The 20,594-nt window shown below is 35.3% G+C and overlaps 1 protein-coding gene across 11 annotated transcripts in view; it reads right to left on the bottom strand.

Annotated features, from left to right (window-relative positions):
• Positions 1–20,594, bottom strand: part of LOC106867760 (3',5'-cyclic-AMP phosphodiesterase 4C) — a 702,494-nt gene that overhangs the window by 244,166 nt on the left and 437,734 nt on the right. For all 11 annotated transcript variants that reach the window (XM_014912735.3, XM_089365944.1, XM_089365946.1 and 8 more), the window contains exon 2: positions 7,228–7,404. In XM_014912735.3, the coding sequence (XP_014768221.1) occupies positions 7,228–7,404 (177 nt within the window). The remainder of the gene's footprint in view (positions 1–7,227; positions 7,405–20,594) is intronic.

Below are 20,594 nucleotides of genomic sequence, written 5' to 3'. Positions count from 1 at the left end.
TGGATGCCCTTCCTAACGCCAACCACTGAGAGAGTGTAGTGGGTGCTTTTACGTGTCACCCGCACGAAAACGGCCACGCTCGAAATGGTGTCTTTTATGTGCCACCCGCACAAGCCAGTCCAGGGGCACTGGCAACGATCTCGCTCGAAAATCCTACAGGAGCCAGTCAGGCGGTACTGGCAACGGCCACGCTCAAAATGGTGCATCTCATGTGCCACCCGCACAAGAACCAGTCCAGGGGCACTGGCAACGATCTTACTTGGCTTGCCGGGTCTTCTCACACACAGCACATTTCCAAAGGTCTCGGTCAGTAGTCATCGCCTCGGTGAGGCCCAATGTACGAAGGTCTTGCCTCACCACCTCAGCCCAGGTCTTCCTGGGCTCTACCTCTTCCACGGGTTCCCTCAACTGTTAGGGTGTGGCACTTTTTCACGCAGCTATCCTCCTCCATTCTCACCACATGTCCATACCAGCGCAATCGTCTCTCTTGCATGCCACAACTGATGCTTCTAATGTTCAGCTTTTCTCTCAAGATACTTACACTCTGACGGGTATTCACATTGACATTACACATCCAACGGAGCATACTGGCTTCATTCCTTGCGAGCTTACGTATGTCCTCAGCAGTTACAGCCCATGTTTCACTGCCATGTAGCATGGCTGTTCGTACGCATGCGTCATACAGTCTGCCTTTTACTCTGAGTGAGAGTCCCTTTGTCGCCAGCAGGAGTAAGAGCTCTCTAAACTTTGCCCAGGCTATTCTTATTCTAGCAGCTACACTTTCAGCGCACCCACCCCCACTACTAACTTGGTCGCCCAGATAGCGGAAGCTATCGACTACCTCTAGTTTTTCACCCTGGAATGAGATAGAAGTTGTTTCCTGTTTGTTTGCAGTCTTTATTGCACCTGAACATCTGCCACAAACAAAAACTAACTTGCTAGTTAACCTGCCTTTGATATTGCTGCACCTCTTATGTGTCCATAGCTTGCACCGGGTACATCTTATAGAGTTACTACCTACTCCTTTTCTACATACTGAGCAGGGCCATCTACCTGAAGGGGTTTGTGTTTTATCTACCTTCCTACTTATTAGGATTTTGGTTTTAGCTAGGTTGACTCTAAGGCCCTTCAATTCTAGACCTTGCTTCCACACCTGAAACTTCTCCTCTAGTTCTGATAGTGACTCCGCAATTAGGGCAAGGTCATCAGCATAGAGGAGCTCCCAGGGGCAACCTGTCTTGAACTCATCTGTGATTGCCTGGAGGACTATGGTAAATAAGAGGGGGCTGAGGACGGAACCTTGGTGGACCCCTACCTCTACCCGGAATTCATTGCTGTACTCATTTCCAACCCTCACCTTACTGGCAGCATCTCTGTACATGGCTCGCACAGCTCTCACTAACCATTCTTCTATCCCAAGTTTCCTCATTGACCACCAGATAAGGGATCGGGGGACCCTGTCAAAGGCTTTCTCCATGTCAACGAAAGCCAGGTACAGAGGTTTATCCTTAGCTAGGTATTTCTCCTGCAACTGTCTCACTAGAAATAAGGCATCAGTAGTGCTTTTACCTGGCACGAACCCAAACTGCATCTCATCTAAATTGATTCGCTCCCTAATTAGTTGGGCTATGACCCTCTCTGTAACTTTCATAACCTGATCTAACAGCTTGATGCCTCTGTAATTATTTGTATCTAAAGCGTCACCTTTACCTTTGTAGCAGTTGACTATGATGCTGCTACACCAGTCATTGGGTATGACTCCTTCGTGTATCACCTGGTTCGTAATACGGGTGACTAGGCTATAGCCAACACTGCCAGATATTTTGAGCATCTCTGCATTGATTCCTGATGGGCCGGGGGCTTTCCCGGTCTTCATACTCTTAATTGCTTTATATATATATATATATATATATATATATATATACTGATATATGCATACATATATGCATACACACATACATATATGCATACACACATATATAGGTGCAGGCATGGCTGTGCAGTTGGGTAAGAAGTTTGCTTCCCAACTATATAGTTCTGGGTTCAATCCCATTGCATGGCACAATGGGTAAGTGTCTTCTACTAAATCCTCAGGCCAACTAAAGCCTTGTGATAGGATTTAGTAGATGAAAACTGAAAGAAGCACATCATACATATTTATATATATATGTGTGTGTATGTGTCTGTGTTTCTTCACCAACCATTTGACAATCAGGGTTCATTTGTTTACATCGGACTAAGTACCAGATTTTAAAACAATAAGTACTGGGGGTAAATCAATAACACTTCAAGGTGATATCTCAGCATAGCTGCAGTCTAATGACTGAAACAAGTAAGAGATAAAAGAAAATGTGTGTGTGTGTGCGTGCGTGCGTGTGTATGTGTGCGTGTGTACACACACACATATATACATACAAATGCTAACATGAATATCTATATAATTTCTTAATTTTCTATATATGTGTTTATATAAATAAGACTTTCATTCCAGCTGGCAAATGGCCCTGTTCAATATGCAGGAAAGAAGTGGGATGTAATTCCATTCGCTGCACCAAGTGTAACCTACGGATGCATAAAAGATGTAGTGGAATCATGGGAAGATTATCAGATAAAGTTATTTTCATGTGTGGCAGATGGACAGGAACAGTAAGTACTAAGAGCACAACAGGCTTAAACTCTCTCAAATGCCCAGGAAGCTCTCTTGAGGTAGTTGATAGTTTCTGCTATTTAGGTGACCAAATTAGTAATGGAGGTAGATGCTTTGAAAGTATTGTTTCTCGAATAAGAACAGGATGGAGGAAGTTCAGAGAATTACTACCTCTGTTGGTAGCAAAAGTACTCTCTCTCAGAGTGAAAGTGGGGTTGTATGATGCTTGTGTGAGAACAGCTATGTTACATGGGCTCTGGCTGCAGAGGACATGCATAGGCTGGAGAGGAATGAAGGTAGTATGCTCCATTGGATTTGCAACATCAGTGTGCATGACCAACAGAGCACATCTGTGTTAAGAGAAAACTTAAGCACAAGAGGGATTGAATGTGGTATACAGGAGAGGAAACTGCGTTGGTTTGGACATGTGATGTATATGAGTAAAGACAGCTGTATACAGAAGTGCTTGTTGCCGAAAGTGGATAGTACCTGTGGAAGAGGGAGACCCAAGAAGACATGGGATGAAGTGATGAGGACTGATCCTAGGATGTTGGGGCTCACAGAGGAAATGATAGTAGATTGAGATGTTTGGTAATATGAGGTCCTAGGGAAAACCCGTCCACAAAACTGAGAGCTAGAAAAGTTGTGTTGCATCCATATGTAACAATACACTTTTCACAAGCTCTACCCTGAGAAATCAAACTACAACTCCTCTTTTAATTGCATCTTTCTCTTCCTCACATTTCCTCCTCATGACTGTTTTCCAGTCCCCTTTCTTGCCCCTACTGCTGTGTTCACTGTATCACTGCTCCCCCGCTAACTCCCACCATGCACACCTACTCCCTATTTTTCTAACCAGGTTCTATTCTCATACCTTAGCACTACATCACCTCTCTACTGCTCTCTCTGATACTTTTGCTGTTTCCTACTCTATCTCTCTCTCTCTCTCTCTCTCTCTCTCTCTCTCTCTCTCTCTCTTTCTCTCTCTTTCCCCCTGGTCACTCTCTCTCTCCTTCTCTTGTTTTTCCTCTGACTAGGTAACCAAGTATCACCTCTACATCAGCACACTTGTTTCTGGTTTCTTTCTGTACCTCTCTCTCACTCTCTATCCCCTCTCTCTGTCCCTGTCTGTCTGTCTCTCTCTTTCACTGGGTAACTATGTACCTCCTCTATAGCAAGACACCTATTTCTGCCTCTCTCTATTTCTCTGTTATACTCTAATTTTTCATCATTTGATACTGGATAACCTCCTCTAATGCCCCCTTCTGCTGTGGCAAGACACCTGCTTCTGTCTCTCTGTCTCTTTGTCGCACTCTAACTTTCATCCTCTGGCACAAATGCCCTGCCCTTCTCATAATTCTTTGTCTTGTGAGTTACTTGGTTACCCTGCCAGTGCTGGTGCCACGTTAAAAGCAACCAGTCCACACTGTAACATGGTTGGCATCTGGAAAGGCATCCAGCTGTAAAAATCTTGCCAAAACTAACTTCGCCTGTGTTAGTGCCATGTTAAAATCACTGAGACTACTATGTGGAGTGGTTGGTGTTAGGAAGGGCATTCAGCCATAATATCCCTGTCAAAACAGACACAATAACCTTGGGTAGATTTTCTACCTGGCCAGGTCCTGTCAACCGCCCTACCCATGTATGCATGGAAGATGGATGTTAAACGATGATGATGATATATGTGTTTGTGTAATATTTATCATCATGATGAACCTTTCTATTTTTTAAATTTTAAATTTGGCTACATAGAACACTTTTGTGTAAGAATTTACGCAAAAATAGAATGACATTTGAAATTACGACATTTCAACTTGTTTTATGTCACACATCCATTTTAGTCTTGCAACAATGGGTGAATATCAATAAGTGAATCTCAAATTCAGTTCCTTTCTTCCTGCTGATGGAAATAATACTGACGCATATATTTTTTGTGTAAGAGATTTGATTCTAAACACATAAAGCACTCTAGTAAACTCTTAGCATCAAAATGCATTTTTGTTGTATCTCAGAAATATTCGTCATTTATATATATATATATATATATATATATATATATATATATATATATATATATATATATATATATATATATTGCCCCAGCATGATCACAGTCTAATGATTGAAACAAATAAAAGATAAAAGATGATATATATATATATATATATATATATTGTTGAATGAACACAATATATTTTTATAAACTACTAATAGTTTCATGCAATAAAAACAACAGACATTTTATATCCCTGGTGCCTTCAGGCAATCCGCAGGCTGTGCTCACATGGTATATACAAGCTAAAGCGGAATAGTAGAATAAGAGAAAATATGAGAAAAAGCAAGAAGGTAGATGTAAAAAGTGGGAGGGTGAAAACACTGGAAAATGAAAGGAAAAGGAAAAAAAGACAAAAGAAAAGAAAAATGGGGGAATTAGAGTTATGTCTCCTTTGACTGTAAAGCCATACATAATAAGGCTGAATGGACAGAGGTCAAGAGTCTGTGGTACAGTCACTCAATCAGGAGAGGGTGGTATTTTCCAAGGCTTCTGAAGTGAGACTGATGATGCTTGGAAAACTAGAGCTTGATGTTCTTGTTGCTGCCTCAGCTAGTTGATGTTGCTTTACTTTCTTGTCTTCTGGCCTAGTCTTTCAAAGTTCTCACCACATATTGCTCCTTGTTAACTCTCCTGTCCATACTGCAGAAGTAGAGTTAACAATCAACCACAGATCAACACTGTTTTCAATGCCTCTTATAATCACTTATGTATTTGTTTGTTCCATACACTGGGGAACAAGTATAAGGTTTTGTTTTAGCTGAGTCTTTGGTTTTAAATATGCAACAAACAATACTATACCCTTTTGATTGAGATAATTTATCCTAAGATATCATCAAATACTTATTGTAATTTTCACTTCAATGGTAATTCTAATTCAGAAACATTCTTTCTAGAACACATGTATAATTTTTTCTTTGATCTTTCTCAGGTCACATCTTGTAGCAAAGAAAGTATCTAGTTTTACAAAATTCTCTTTACTTCTTTTTGGACCTGTGATAAATCTATGCATTCTATTTGTGTAATATATCCACTGTGTGAGTGTTGCTGTTGTTGTTGTTATTATAGCCGTCTTTGAGACTATCTGATTCACAAATCAATTTTTTCAATGAATTGTTCAATAAAATGCTAATTTTTTTTCTTCTTTTTGTTTATTTCATTGTGTAATTTGTATCTTTTTTCTTTTTTGTCTTTTCCACATCATTTGCTGTTGCAATATTCTGTCTTGTACAATGTTTCTATCTGAGCCATTTTGAATGTGAAAATGTGGCAAAAACATGTGTAAACTGAGTTTGCCAAGAATATCTGAGAGAGAAGAAACATGTCTTCACACCATGAGAGTCATAATAATAATATATCTTTTTTTATGTAATTCATAATAATATAAACAACAACAGTAATAAAAGGATTTTAAAATACGCCAAACATTTCGAGGGTAGCATTACAGAGCATTTCACCCATATTATGTGGATGATCAAAACAATAAGACAAACACAGCACATATCCTAAGCATACAAGCTTTACTCGGGAGGGTAGTGAAAGTATTAAAAAAGAAATCTGAATAATAAAAAAATATTTTAGTGACCACAAGGACTAGAAATCATGTGACCAATAAATTGAAAGAAATGGTAGGGGATCTACATCAAATAAAAGGGTTCAACACAAAAGATACATAAAGAGACAATGAGAAATAGAACATACAGAAGAGAAATAATTAGAAATAACTAGAAATGAACTAGAAACAATAGATTGTCTTCATAAACATTTAAGTTCACCACCTCCAGTTCATTATTCCACATGAACAGTTTAGCAAAGTGTCAATGAAAGTCCACACAGATATATTGGAATTGGATAGCACTTGCCTGCTGCAGTCTGCTGAAAATTGGGAGTCCCATCAAATAACATTCACTCTCTTGTTTTTTTTTGTTTTTTTTTGGGGGGGGGGTTGAGTTCACAATGATAATTAGCATACATGTGATATGTGATTTATATTGAAAAAAATTGTTGCTGATTTAGGCACAAGGTCAGCAATTTTGAGAGAAGCGGTTTAGTCAATACTACCAAGCCCAGCCTTCGTACCAGTCTTTGACTGGTATTTCAATTTATGGACCCCAGAAGGATGAAAAGCAAAGTTGGCTTAAGAAAGATCTGAACTCAGAATGGAAAGATGCAGAACAAATACTAGAAAGCATTTTGCCTGGCACACTAATTATTCTGCCAATCCAACAACATTTTTATGGCAATAGATTGGCAGAAGCCACCAATCCATTATTATTATTATTACTATTATTATTAATAATAATAATATTAATAATAATAATAATAATAATAATAATAATGAATGATTTCTTTTATTAACCACAAAGGCAATGACAATAATAATAGTGTACATACTATATGCAATTTACTAAATTGGTATGTACATACTATATGTTCAACTTTTATAAGAAATATTGATAAAAAACTGAAATTGATTGGACGTTTAAAACAGTGAAAGACAATAAAGTTCTTTAATAGATTTACTTACAATTCACTGGCTATAGAGGAGTTTCTTGAATTTGATTTTGGAGACAGTTCATAGTCACTATCTGATCTATAAAGAAATGATTCTCGTCGCTGAGGTAAATTTTGTAATATTAATCCTGATGAAGGACTCATTTCCAAGGGACTACGGCCTGGTGCTTGACCATTTTCCACATCAAAACTGTAAAAAAAAAAAAAAAGAATTCAGTATTATACTTACTTTATACATCATAATAAATATGTAATCAATATCAAGGACACATCTTAGAGCAAAGTTGCAGACAGAAATAAAGCCACTACTTGGCATGTACTTTATTTTATGTAATTGTACTTACCTAATCTACTATATGAAACAAAAAAATATTTTTACTCAAATGGGATTAAATGACATTTCAAATTTAAATGGAAGGAAACAGTAAAGATGAATTGCAAGCCAGAATGTTATTTCATTTATAAAATGTTTAGGTTTGATGAAAATAATTTACAGTACAGTTTTTTAGTTTTAGAACAATACCTGTTGATTATAATTTAGTATAGTTCAAGTCAATGAACCAAAACAAGCAGCGAAGTCACATTTAAATCAAACTTCATCATGTACAGGATAATGTAGACCTGGATTCACTGTCCAAAAGAAACGGATGTGATGGTGGGAACTCATATATTCATAGGTCTGCCCAGTCAAGGTTGATCTGAGCTTTTCTATGAATACATGGAATATTTTAATAGCTGTTTTACAGTGGCATGAGTTAGTAGAGTATATCATTAGCTTCCTTTTGACATCTCAGTTTTGAAACCCAATATCCTGAGATCAGATCTTACCACTCCTCACATTTTTCTTGATTTTCTCCTACCATTCCCTGGCAACTTGATTTTCTCCACCTTTCTCTGGCAACATACATCACTTCTCTTTTACACTCACTGATCAGATATCAGATGTCTATATCAGTGCAGACATCTTCCTTTCATGCATTGGTAAATCCTTTTAATGTCAAATCACTCCTTCATTTCATTTGTGTTCTGCCTTCATTACAGATTGACATTACACATGCAACACTTGCCTCACTTCTCTCCAACATCCTCACATCTTCCATACCCAATGTCTTGGTCTTGTTGATATAATCAGAATTGGATAACTTAATAGTTCCAGCAATTTTAGTTACTGAAAGATTTCATCTATCCACATCTACCAAAATGTTACAATCATTTTCCAAAAATGTATTCTGCTTATCCAAGACCCTGAAAGAGTGAAGATCAACTAAGTGAAAAGGAATTGCTTGCAATTTCTTTTTGGATGTAAATGCTTCCACCAGAATAGGACATGCATGATCTGCACAAATATATCTAAAACCAGTAAAACTCCTAAACATAAATTCTGAACGTTATAATAATTGGTTATCAGTCAAACCCATATTGTAATGATTTGGATTCTTTTGAAGATGGAAGAGTTTATTACATCCAACCAACTTATAGATATGAAAAATTGTTTCCTGTCATCTAGCTATGATGAAAACTAAATGAGAAGCAATCTTTCACTAAATATATCTGTGAATATGATTAAGACATTGAAAAAATTGTATTTGTTCTCAGCTAAATAATAACCTGCAAGAAGATTTTAGCCACCATATTGAGTAAAGTTTTCATTTTTTCCTAACTAGATATGCTTTTTCTTCTTCATATGTGCTTATGAATATAATTATATTTTAGAATTAATTGTAATTTTAATTTGATAAAACACAACAATGGAAACCATTAAGAAAAAAGATGTCAAAGAATTTAAATGCAGGCAACTCATGAGCTGATAGCTACGCAGAATGACCAGTTGAGAAAAAGATTAACTTTTTATGTATCAATTATAAAAAAAAATGAGTAACATAATCAAAAGGTGGACTGAAGAAGGGCATTGCTAAGTGAAGAAGAGATCTAGGAGGTTGTGGAAAGCTTTTGTGAAGACAAAGAGAGCAGTTAAGATGGAAGTTGTTAAAATAAATGTGTAACTGTTAGAAAAGTTACAAATACAATCTTATAACCCTGCTTGTCACTCCATTACTTAGCCTGTGTGTAATGCGTTCACATGATTAGTTGAAAGGAAAGGCGAAGAGCGAGAGAAAAAGAGGGAGAAAGAAAAGAGGGAGAGAGAAAAAATGGGAGAGAGAAAAAGGGGGACAGAGAAGTGTCCATGATGTGAGGTAGAGAGAACATAATCGTAGTGCTTTCAAGTGGTTAGTTGAAAGGAAAGAGAGAACAGGAGGGAGAAAGAAAATGGAGAGATAACAAGAGGATAAGGTTAAGAGTGAGATAGAAAAAGGGAGAAAGAAAAAGGGGAGAGAAAAGACAAAGAGAGAAGTGTCCATAACGTGTGGTAGGGGGGAACGTAATATTTATTACATGGTTAAAAAAGTTAGTTGAAGGTAGTAATATGGAGAAATGGAGTTAGAAATATAATTTTAGCAAAGGGGTGATGTAGTGATGGAGAGGTTGAAGAAAGACAGGGAGAGAGGGGGGAGAGGGGGAGGAGAGAGGGGGGGAGGGGAGAGAGGGGGGAGAGGGGGAAGATAGAGAGATGGTGGTGGTGGTGGTGGTGTTGGTGGTGGAGAGTGGACAGTGAAAAGTATATTTTTTTATAATTGAGCTAAGTTTTTTTATATCACCTCTCATTTAATGCATGCAGATAAGTGCAATTCTGTGAAATATTCAAGCTTATTTACATGGCAGATATATGCAATTTAACTACAGGTTGTATCATATGCATGGCAATTTTTTTTTTATGGGAAAAGTGGAAAAATAAGAGTGAATATTTATTTCATGAGTGCTATGTATTAAGTTTATAAAATTGTGCATAAAGTATATAAAGTGCATTAATTATCATATTCCAATTTCTTTCACTTTTCAGTGAGTAGCAGAAGAGTGACTATCTTTTCCATTCAGACATAACACAGGCTATGCTTTCAGGGAATTTGTATAAAATTTTCAGAAATAACCCAAAAGGTTTACCATTAATTCTGTGAAATATTCATGGCTTCCACTAGTTATACATAAATGTGTGTATATATATAAATTAGAAATGATACATTTCTAAATCTCTCAGAGAGACTTAAGCAGTAGTGATACTATAAAGTAATTGTATGCTGTCAACTTAATGTGACAGTCCCAATAAGAGAATCATACTACTGCTATTTAGCCCTAGGAAGCTGCACCGCTTCCTGTTGGCCTTAACACATTTCCTGTGTCCTTATGTTTACGAGGGGAAGACAAGCACCTTCACCCAGCCAAGCCTGCATCGAGGGACATGTTTCTGAGTTTTTGCTCGTCATCAGCCTGGAGTAGCATGACTTGCTGGCTGAAGATGCCTGTCAAGCTCTCGTAAACATATTCTAGTGAAACACATTCACTGATTACAAAAATTAGAAATGATACGATAAAGTAGTTGTATGCTGTCAACTTAACGTGACAGTCTCAATAAGGAAATCATACTACTGCTATTTAGCCCTAGGAAGTTGCACCGCTATATATATATATATATATATATATATATATACATATTTTTTCTATGTGTATATATATATATATGTGTGTGTGTGTGTGTGTGTGTATATGTGTGTGTAACCTATATAGTAGATATAAACATGATTAATTTAGTTGCTTCTCTGCAGATACAAAAACTGATAAGCAATCATAATCAATTTTAAAAATCTCATTGGATTCTCATCAAAGGCATCTACATCAATGCTAAGCAGCCAATAAATAGCTACAGAGAACTGGAACTATTAATTTGCATACCATACCATAAGTGTTAGCACCTTATTTAATATCAGAGGAGATCTCAGTCTACACAGTATCAAGGTATGATACAATAATATATGTAAACCTATAAGGTAGATATGTAAACAGGGCTAATTTAGTTATTTCTCCATAAACTGGAAAAAGGATTAACAACTTTCATCAATTTTCAAATATTATTGGATTCTTGGCAGAGGCATCTATATCAGTGTGACCAATCCTACAGAAACAACCAGAAATCTGTTTATATATTCTACAATTACAATACCTATAGAAAACTGGAGTTACTAATTTGTATAACGTATAAGTGTTTAACATTTTACTTAATATCAGGAGTCTGTCAATAGAGATCTCAGTCCACACAGTATCAAGGTATATTCTTTTATTCTTTATTCTTTTATTTGTTTCAGTCATTTGACTGCAGCCATGCTGGAGCACTGCCTTTAGTTGAACAAATCGACCCCAGTACTTATTCTTTGTAAGCCTAGGACTGATTTGATCAGTCTCTTTTGCCAAAACACTAAGTTACAGGGACGCGAACATACCGACATCAGTTGTCAAGTGATGGTGGGGGGACAAACGCAGACACACACACACACAGACACACACACACACAGACACACACACACACATATATATACGACAGGCTTCTTTCAATTTTCATCTACCAAATCCACTCACAAGGCTTTGGTTGGCCTGAGGCTATAGTTGAAGACACTTGCCCAAGGTGCCATGCAGTGGGATTGAACTTGGAACCATGTGTTTGGTAAGCAAGCTACTTACCACACAGCCACTCATATATATATATATATATATATATATATATATATATATATATATATATATATATATATATATATATATATATATATATATATATATATATATATATATATATATATATATATATATATATATATATATATATATATATATATATATATATATATATATATATATATATATATATATATATATATATATATATACACATATATATATATATATATACATATATATATATATATATATATATATATATATATATATATATTCAAATATGAATTAGAAGCAGCCTGAGGTTTATAAACAAAATCGAACACATATACACAAGGTATGTGGGTTGTTACTTTGTGGGTCAGCTGCATTTTAGGCATAAGAGAATATATTCTCAATGCACCTGGTATTAAAAACATCTAAAAGTAGGTCATAGGCAAGAGAGGCAACTCACATCAGGTCCCCTCTTGGAGCAACAACAAGGAAACAGCGATGTCTGTCACTCCAAAAAGGGACTTGATGTGAGTTGTTTCACTTGTGTATGACTTACTTTCAGGTGTTTTTAGCACCGGGTGCATGAAGGACATATTCTCTTATGTCTAAATGCAGCCAACCCATGAGCTAACTATACACATACCTCATGTATGCATGTTTGATTCTACTCATATACTTCAAGCTACTTCTAATTCATGTTTGAATTTTTTATTCTATGGCATGAAACTTTGGAACATACCAGCAGATGGTTTTTTAAACCATTAAGCATATAGTCAAAGTCAACAATATAGCATGCAGTGGGGCCCTGTTCAGTATGCAGTATTGAAAAGTCACAACAATGATGAAACATCAATGTCTGTCACTCCGGAAAGGGACCTGATGTGAGTTGTCTAGCTTGCCTATGACTTACTTTCAGGTGCTTTAACACCAGGCACATTGAGAATATGTTCTCTTATACCTAAAATGCAGTTGACACGTCTTGTGTATGTGCATTCGATTTTGTTTATATATATATATACATGTACACATACACACATACACACATGCACACATACACACACGCACACACACATGCACACACATATTATGTATACTTACACTTGCACATGCACACACAAAATACACACACATGATTGTCAGATGTGGCTAAATGGTCAGGAATTTTATTTTCCAATCACAATACTTTGGGTGTGATCCCATTTCATAGCACATTAGGAAAGATTCCACTACCATAATTTTGGACCAACCCAAGCCATGTGAGGGAAATTGGGTAGTCAAACACTGTGCAGAGACATATTGGTCAAACTATATCTGGAATATAGTACAGAAAGTCAACTCTGTTACACCAATTCTGCCTGATGATTTCTTTAAGAGTACAAATGTTTATGGAATATTGAACCAGTCAGTGAAGAGGCAGCTGTAACACAGATCAAACAAGCAAAATAATGCTGACCATTAAACAAGATCCATTCACTTTACTTTTTATATGTGATAGCTATTGCTATGTAACTGAATGGTGAAGGAAACTTTTTCCAAGTTTTATGAGTGTTGTTTTCTCCATTCCTCCCAATGGCCATCAATACTAGAACAGTGAACAGTAATTTCACTCTGCCTGTAGCTGCTGTTTTGTTTTTGTGTTTTTGTTTGTTTGTGTGTGTATGTGTGTGTGTATCTATTATTGAACAATATGACATAACTTATAAGACTTCATCTTATCTAACTACAATAAATGCATCAAAATTGATATAATTCAAATCTCTATATTGTTCAGTAAGCCCATTGATAGACATCCTCAATAAATCTGTCAATAATTCTTCTCAATAAAGAAAAAGAACTGAGAAGTTGAATTTGACTGATTCCTCACAAGTGCTGAATCCTGCAACACTAAATACTGATTGAATTGCATCTCTCAATACTCTCTTCTAGAATCTTGTTAACACTTAAGAAACTATTGGAGATCAAAACCAATACATCGCATTCCACCAATTTTACCAAGCAAATCCATTTTATAGAAGATTGTTTAAATAAGAGTAATTTGTAATCAATATAGCAAGGACTTGTAGACATTTCATTACATTCCTGTAAATGCAAAGTTGTGAATGTAATATTGTTGTTGTGTAATCTATTCTTCTAACTAAATCATTAATTATCATTCCAGTTAGTGCAGTTGAATGTTTCTGTTAGTTTTGAGAAGACTTTAGTATGTTTATTATATCTTCTAGACTTTTTAAAGCTTCTCACAAAGGGAATTCTGCAGTCTAATGAGATAGTGTGGGTGGAATATAATGTAGCTAGTAATAGATATGTATGAGGCATTATCTCTTCTATTTGTTCCTTCAACCTACTCAAAATAGCAGCCAAATTTCCCTTAAATTAACACCACACCACCTTAAAAGAGTAAGGTTTACATTAGCTAAAGTAAATCTAGATACCCACAAACAAAATTCTATGATCATAAAGCTGCTTTACTAGGGTTGACCTAGGGCTAAACAGTAACATCACCCTATATTGAACATCAACTATGTCAACTTCAGCAGTCCAGAATAATCTGAAAAGATCATAACTACATTTTTTTTCTTAACCTACAGCTGAATATTCAAAAACCAAATATTTATTTTATATTATCTTCATACTTTTCAGCAGACTCCATTTTTAAACTCAATCAAGTGTATGACACACTCTGTGTGTGTGTGTGTGTGTGTGTGTGTCTCTCTCTCTCTCTCTCTCTCTCTCTCTCTATCTATCTATCTATCTATCTATATATATATATAGGTAAATTGAAAATTAGAGGTAATACTTGACAATTGTAAGCACCTGTGTATTCCAGCTAGTGGTTGCGGTGAAAGAATAAATTGTTGGGGTTTTTTTTTTGTTTTGGATTTACAATTTATATCTGTATATATATATATATATATATATATATATATATATATATATATATATATATATATATATATATACAGGGAAGCGGGTTTGAAAATGCAGAGATCTTTTAAAGATGTTTATTGACTTGACTTGTTTCACTTTAAAAAAAAAAGATTATCAAAAGTAAAATGTAAAGCTTTGTATAAGCTTTGTTGTGTTAAAAAATGATTATCATAATCGTATTAAAATAGTTATACAGTCTTTGATAATGATAGGAAAATGTTAAAAAATAGAATTTTTGACAATGTTTAAACAGTTTACATGAAAGTGTTCAAAATGGGCATTAAAATAAATTTATAATTATTTTAAGTTCATCAAGAATCATGCTTGTATAGAAGCATATATACAGAAGGAATCATATTTAAGTATTTATATGACTGTATAACATATTTTTTAACCTGAAACCAATGGTAACCTTAATTTACAAATAAAAAATCTTTATCCACCTATGTGGTGTTCTGAAGTTATTCTCATTGTTCGACATTTACATGTATATAAAGAGTGCAGCAGAAGTAACGCCCTTTTGTATTTGAGTTTTCTAGTTTTTAATTGAGTTTCTTTTTTATTTCCTAAAACTTCTGTGATTTTTTTCTTTAGTTTATTATTCATTTCTTTAAGTAATAAATTTGTGTTCAATAAAAAAATTACTTAATAAACACTTATATACTATAAAGGTTATTAAATGCAAAAAGGGTGTTACTTCTGCCGCACCAAAGTCCAAGAATGGAATTTGGGATATTTATTCTTTAGTTACATGCGTTCCAATAAAACATGGTAGACATATTTTTTTACAAGAAATTAGTTATGAATAAAAATATAAATTGTTTGTAATATTTCAACATATTACTTTGGGCCAATGTACATCACACACATCTCAGATAAATAACAATAAATTACTATCTATCTTGTCTGCTGAGATGCACATTGGTCAAATGTAATATGTTGAAATATTACAAACAATTTATATTTTCATTTATTTTTATATTCATGAAAATAAAAATCACATCTACCACGTATTGTTAAAATGGATGTAACTAAAGAATAAGCATAATACCATAAATTTTTTTCTTGTACTCATTTATTATCCCTGGAATTTCAGTCTGTGTGAATGGTTTCCTGTAAGGAAAATTGTCCACTTCTATACACCATATAGATATGTGTATATATATATATATATATATATATATATATATATATATATATATATATATATATATATATATATATATATATATACATATACATACATATATATATATATATATATATATATATATATATATATATATATTATATATATATATATATATATATACACACACATACATATACATATATATACATGAATATATATATATGTATATATATATGTATATATATATGTGTGTATATATAAATATATGTATATATATGTATCATCATCATCATCGTTTAACGTCCGCTTTCCATGCTAGCATGGGTTGGACGATTTGACTGAGGACTGGTGCAACCGGATGGCTACACCAGGCTCCAATCTAATTTGGCAGAGTTTCTACAGCTGGATGCCCTTCCTAATGCCAACCACTCAGAGAGTGTAGTGGGTGCTTTTACGTGTCACCCGCACGAAAACGGCCACGCTCGAAATGGTGTCTTTTATGTGCCACCTGCACAAGAGCCAGTCCAGGGGCACTGGCAACAATCTCGCTCGAAAACCTTACAAGGCCAGTCAGGCGGTACTGGCAACGGTCACGCTCAGGATGGTACATCTTATGTGCCACCCACACAAGAGCCAGTCCATGGGCACTGGCAACGATCTCACTTGGCTTGCCGGGTCTTCTCACGCACAGCACATTTCCAAAGGTCTCGGTCAGTAGTCATCGCCTCGGTGAGGCCCAATGTTTAAAGGTCTTGCCTCACCACCTCAGCCCAGGTCTTCCTGGGCCTACTTCTTCCACGGGTTCCCTCAACTGTTAGGGAGTGGCACTTTTTCACGCAGCTATCCTCATTCATTCTCACCACATGTCCAAACCAGCTCAATCGTCTCTCTTGCACACCACTACTGACGCTTCTTATGTTCAGCTTTTCTCTCAAGATACTTACACTCTGACGGGTATGCACATTTACATTACACATCCAGCGGAGCATACTGGCTTCATTCCTTGCGAGCTTACGCATGTCCTCAGCAGTCACAGCCCATGTTTCACTGCCATGTAGCATGGCTGTTCGTACACATGCGTCATACAGTCTGCCTTTTACCCTGAGTGAGAGTCCCTTTGTCGCCAGCAGAGGTAAGAGGTCTCTAAACTTGGCCCAGGCTATTATTCTAGCAGTTACACTTTCAGCGCACCCACCCCCACTACTAACTTGGTCACCCAGATAGTGGAAGCTATCGACTACCTCTAGTTTTTCTCCCTGGAATGAGATAGAAGTTGTTTCCTGTTTGTTTACAGTGTTTATTGCACCTGAACATCTGCCACATACAAAAACTAATTTTGTAGTTAATCTGCCTTTGATATTGCTGCACCTCTTATGTGTCCATAGCTTGCACCGGGTACATCTTATAGAGTTACTACCTACTCCTTTACTGCATACTGAGCAGGGCCATCTACCTGAAGGGGTTTGTGTTTTATCTACCTTCCTACTTATTAGGATTTTGGTTTTTGCTAGGTTGACTCTAAGGCCCTTCGATTCTAGTCCTTGCTTCCACACCTTAAACTTCTCCTCTAGTTCTGATAGTGACTCCGCAATTAGTGCAAGGTCATCAGCATAGAGGAGCTCCCAGGGGCAACCTGTCTTGAATTCCTCTGTGATCGCCTGGAGGACTATGATAAATAGGAGGGGGCTGAGGACAGAACCTTGGTGGACCCCTACCTCTACCCGGAATTCATTACTGTACTCATTTCCAACCTTCACCTTACTGACAGCATCTCTGTACATGGCTCGCACAGCTCTCACTAACCATTCTTCTATCCCAAGTTTCCTCATTGACCACCAGATAAGGGATCGGGGGACCCTGTCAAAGGCTTTCTCCATGTCAACGAAGGCCAGGTACAGAGGTTTATCCTTGGCTAGATATTTCTCCTGCAGCTGTCTCACTAGAAATATGGCATCAGTGGTGCTTTTACCTGGCACGAACCCAAACTGCATCTCATCTAAATTGATTTGCTCCCGAATTAGTTGGGCTATGACCCTCTCTGTAACTTTCATAACCTGATCTAACAGCTTGATGCCTCTGTAATTATTAGTGTCTAAAGCGTCACCGTTACCTATATATATATATATATATATATATATATATATATATATATATATATATATATATATATATGTTTATATATGTGTATATATATATATATATATATATATATATATATATATATATATATATATATATATATATGTATGTATGTATATATATGAATATACATATATATATATGCATATATATATCTATCTATATATATACGTGTGTGTGTATATATATATATATATATATATATATGTGTGTGTGTGTGTGTGTGTGTGTGTGTGTGTGTGTGTGTGTGTGTTTGTGTGTGTGCCATAAGTATTCCTTTTGATTTACTTCCATGATAGAAACATCTGCTCCTATATACAAACAGAACAAATTATGAAGGCAGGCAAGTCATTACGGCACCTCTAGAACTCCATTATAATTGAGGGCCCAAACCATATGAATATAATTTTCTATAAATTCAATATTGGCCAATAAAAAGGATTATTATTTTTAGTAGCATATTCTGTTAATCTTCCATTATGACATCTTATCTGAGAAAAATAAACTTAGTCCTAATGCTGACAAAAGAAAATACTGACAAAAGAAAATACTGACAAAAGAAAATACATGTGAGGCATAATGAAAGATTAACTGACTATGCTGTTAAATTTCATTTTGAGGCATAAAACTTATTCTATTTGTGTGTACAAGCTCTACCCTTATTTTCCATGTAGCTCTTTCTCTCCTGTTTTATCATAGCCAACACACATTTCTATTTCATGAATATGTTTATAGCTCCATATAAACATATGTAAATAGAAAACATTAACAAGCATTTCTCTATAAACACTACTATTTATAACTTTCACTTATGTACAATTTACTGAAGAGAAGATGAAGTTCTATTCTTAATTTGCTTTTTATTTATGTAATTGCTTGAAATATTGATTATCAATAGCTTATGACAGCATATATTTCAAACTGTGCTAAAATTAATTTGGGACAGTTCAACTCAAGCTAAAAGTTAATTAAAGTATAAGGAGAAAAATAAAACAAGATATTAGTTATATATTTTAGGATATATTTCTAGATTTTCTACAATTTATTAAAGAAACATTACTTACTGTATTTGACAGTTTATAAGGAGCACAATCTTGTAAAATGTGCTTCAATTTGGGTAGACCATTTCTTAAACCAACCCAAATCCTGACCTTGTGCTTATAAGATGATTTTTAGGGATTTTTATTTGTTACTTTTTTTCTTTTATTTCTTTGAGGGAAAAAATGCACCTTATATGTAATTAAATACGCATTTTAAAGTCAACATGAGTAATGTTCTAGAATTTTATAAAGTTGATTCATAAAATATATTTTTAATGAGATATAATTTTACATGTCAGATAAAATTAGACACTCTGTTTCACACAGCAAATTACTCTCTATATAATAATGATTCTAACTGAAAGAGTAAAAAAATTAAAAAAAACATTTGCAGATCTTTGAGTTTATGTAAGGCAGATGTACAACTTAGGAAAATTATTGACAAGATAAACTACTTCAGGCATAAATAAGAATATACAGAGTATATACAACAGGCAGGCAGACAGGTAGATAAATAAATAGATTCAAAAGGGCAGAAAATGTGTGAAGGTTATAAATACATGATAGAAACATAAACAACTACTGTCTTTGTAAACAGAAGGCATTAAATCATTGCCAAGTAGAGAGAAAATATCATTTCACAAGCTCAATGAAAGATCACACATCTAAAGATTCCCATAAAAAAAAACCCTCAAAAGATACATACATGCTTATATATATATATATATATATATATATATATATATATATATATATATATATATATATATATATATATATATGTATATATATATATATATATACATATATAGGACGGGCTTCTTTCAGTTTCCATCTATCAAATCTACTCACAAGGCTTTGGTTGGTCCGAGGCTATAGTAGACACTTGCCCAAGGTGCCACACAGTGGAACTGAACTCAGAACCATGTGGTTGGTAAGCAAGCTAATTACTAAACAGCCACTCCTGCGCCTATATATATTATTTAAAACAGTTTAATTTGGCTCCATGCTACTTCAAGATTTGCAGGCCTCTAACAGGAGCCCAACTACTTCATGCTTCTGGAATGCCAAATGTGTATGTGTTTGTGTGTGCGTGTATGTATATGTGCATGTGTGTGTGTGAAGGTGTGTGGCCTAGTGGTTAGGGTGTTGTACTCACAATTGAAGGCTTGTGATTTTGATTCCTAGACTGGGTATTACATTGTGTTCTTCAGCAAAACATTTAATTTAATGTTGCCCTAGTCTACTCAGTTGTAAATGGGTAACTCTGTGAGTGCAGGTATTCCGTGCAAGGCGAATGTTAACCTGTATGCCTAGCTAGTGGGATGACATCATTCAAAAGCTACAACATTGAGAGGATACACATTGTGACCAGCAGTGTAAAGCAACCTCAGATAGTCTAGTTGACATATGGAAAGCGGACGTTAAACGACGATGATGATGATGATGTAAAGATCATTTGCAAACATAATGAGAGTCATACAGTAACAGTACTTTAAAGTAAAGATTATAATCTTTACTTATTTCCTTTCCTTGGCACAGGATAACTGCCTGGCTCATTGAGAGATTTAGAAATAATAAAGT

The sequence above is a fragment of the Octopus bimaculoides genome, chromosome 18, assembly GCF_046866305.1.
Source record: "Octopus bimaculoides isolate indiv1 chromosome 18, ASM4686630v1, whole genome shotgun sequence".
In the NCBI taxonomy this organism is placed as follows: domain Eukaryota; kingdom Metazoa; phylum Mollusca; class Cephalopoda; order Octopoda; family Octopodidae; genus Octopus; species Octopus bimaculoides.
Note: the sequence above shows the minus strand (reverse complement) of the source record. Positions and strands in the feature narration are given on the sequence as shown.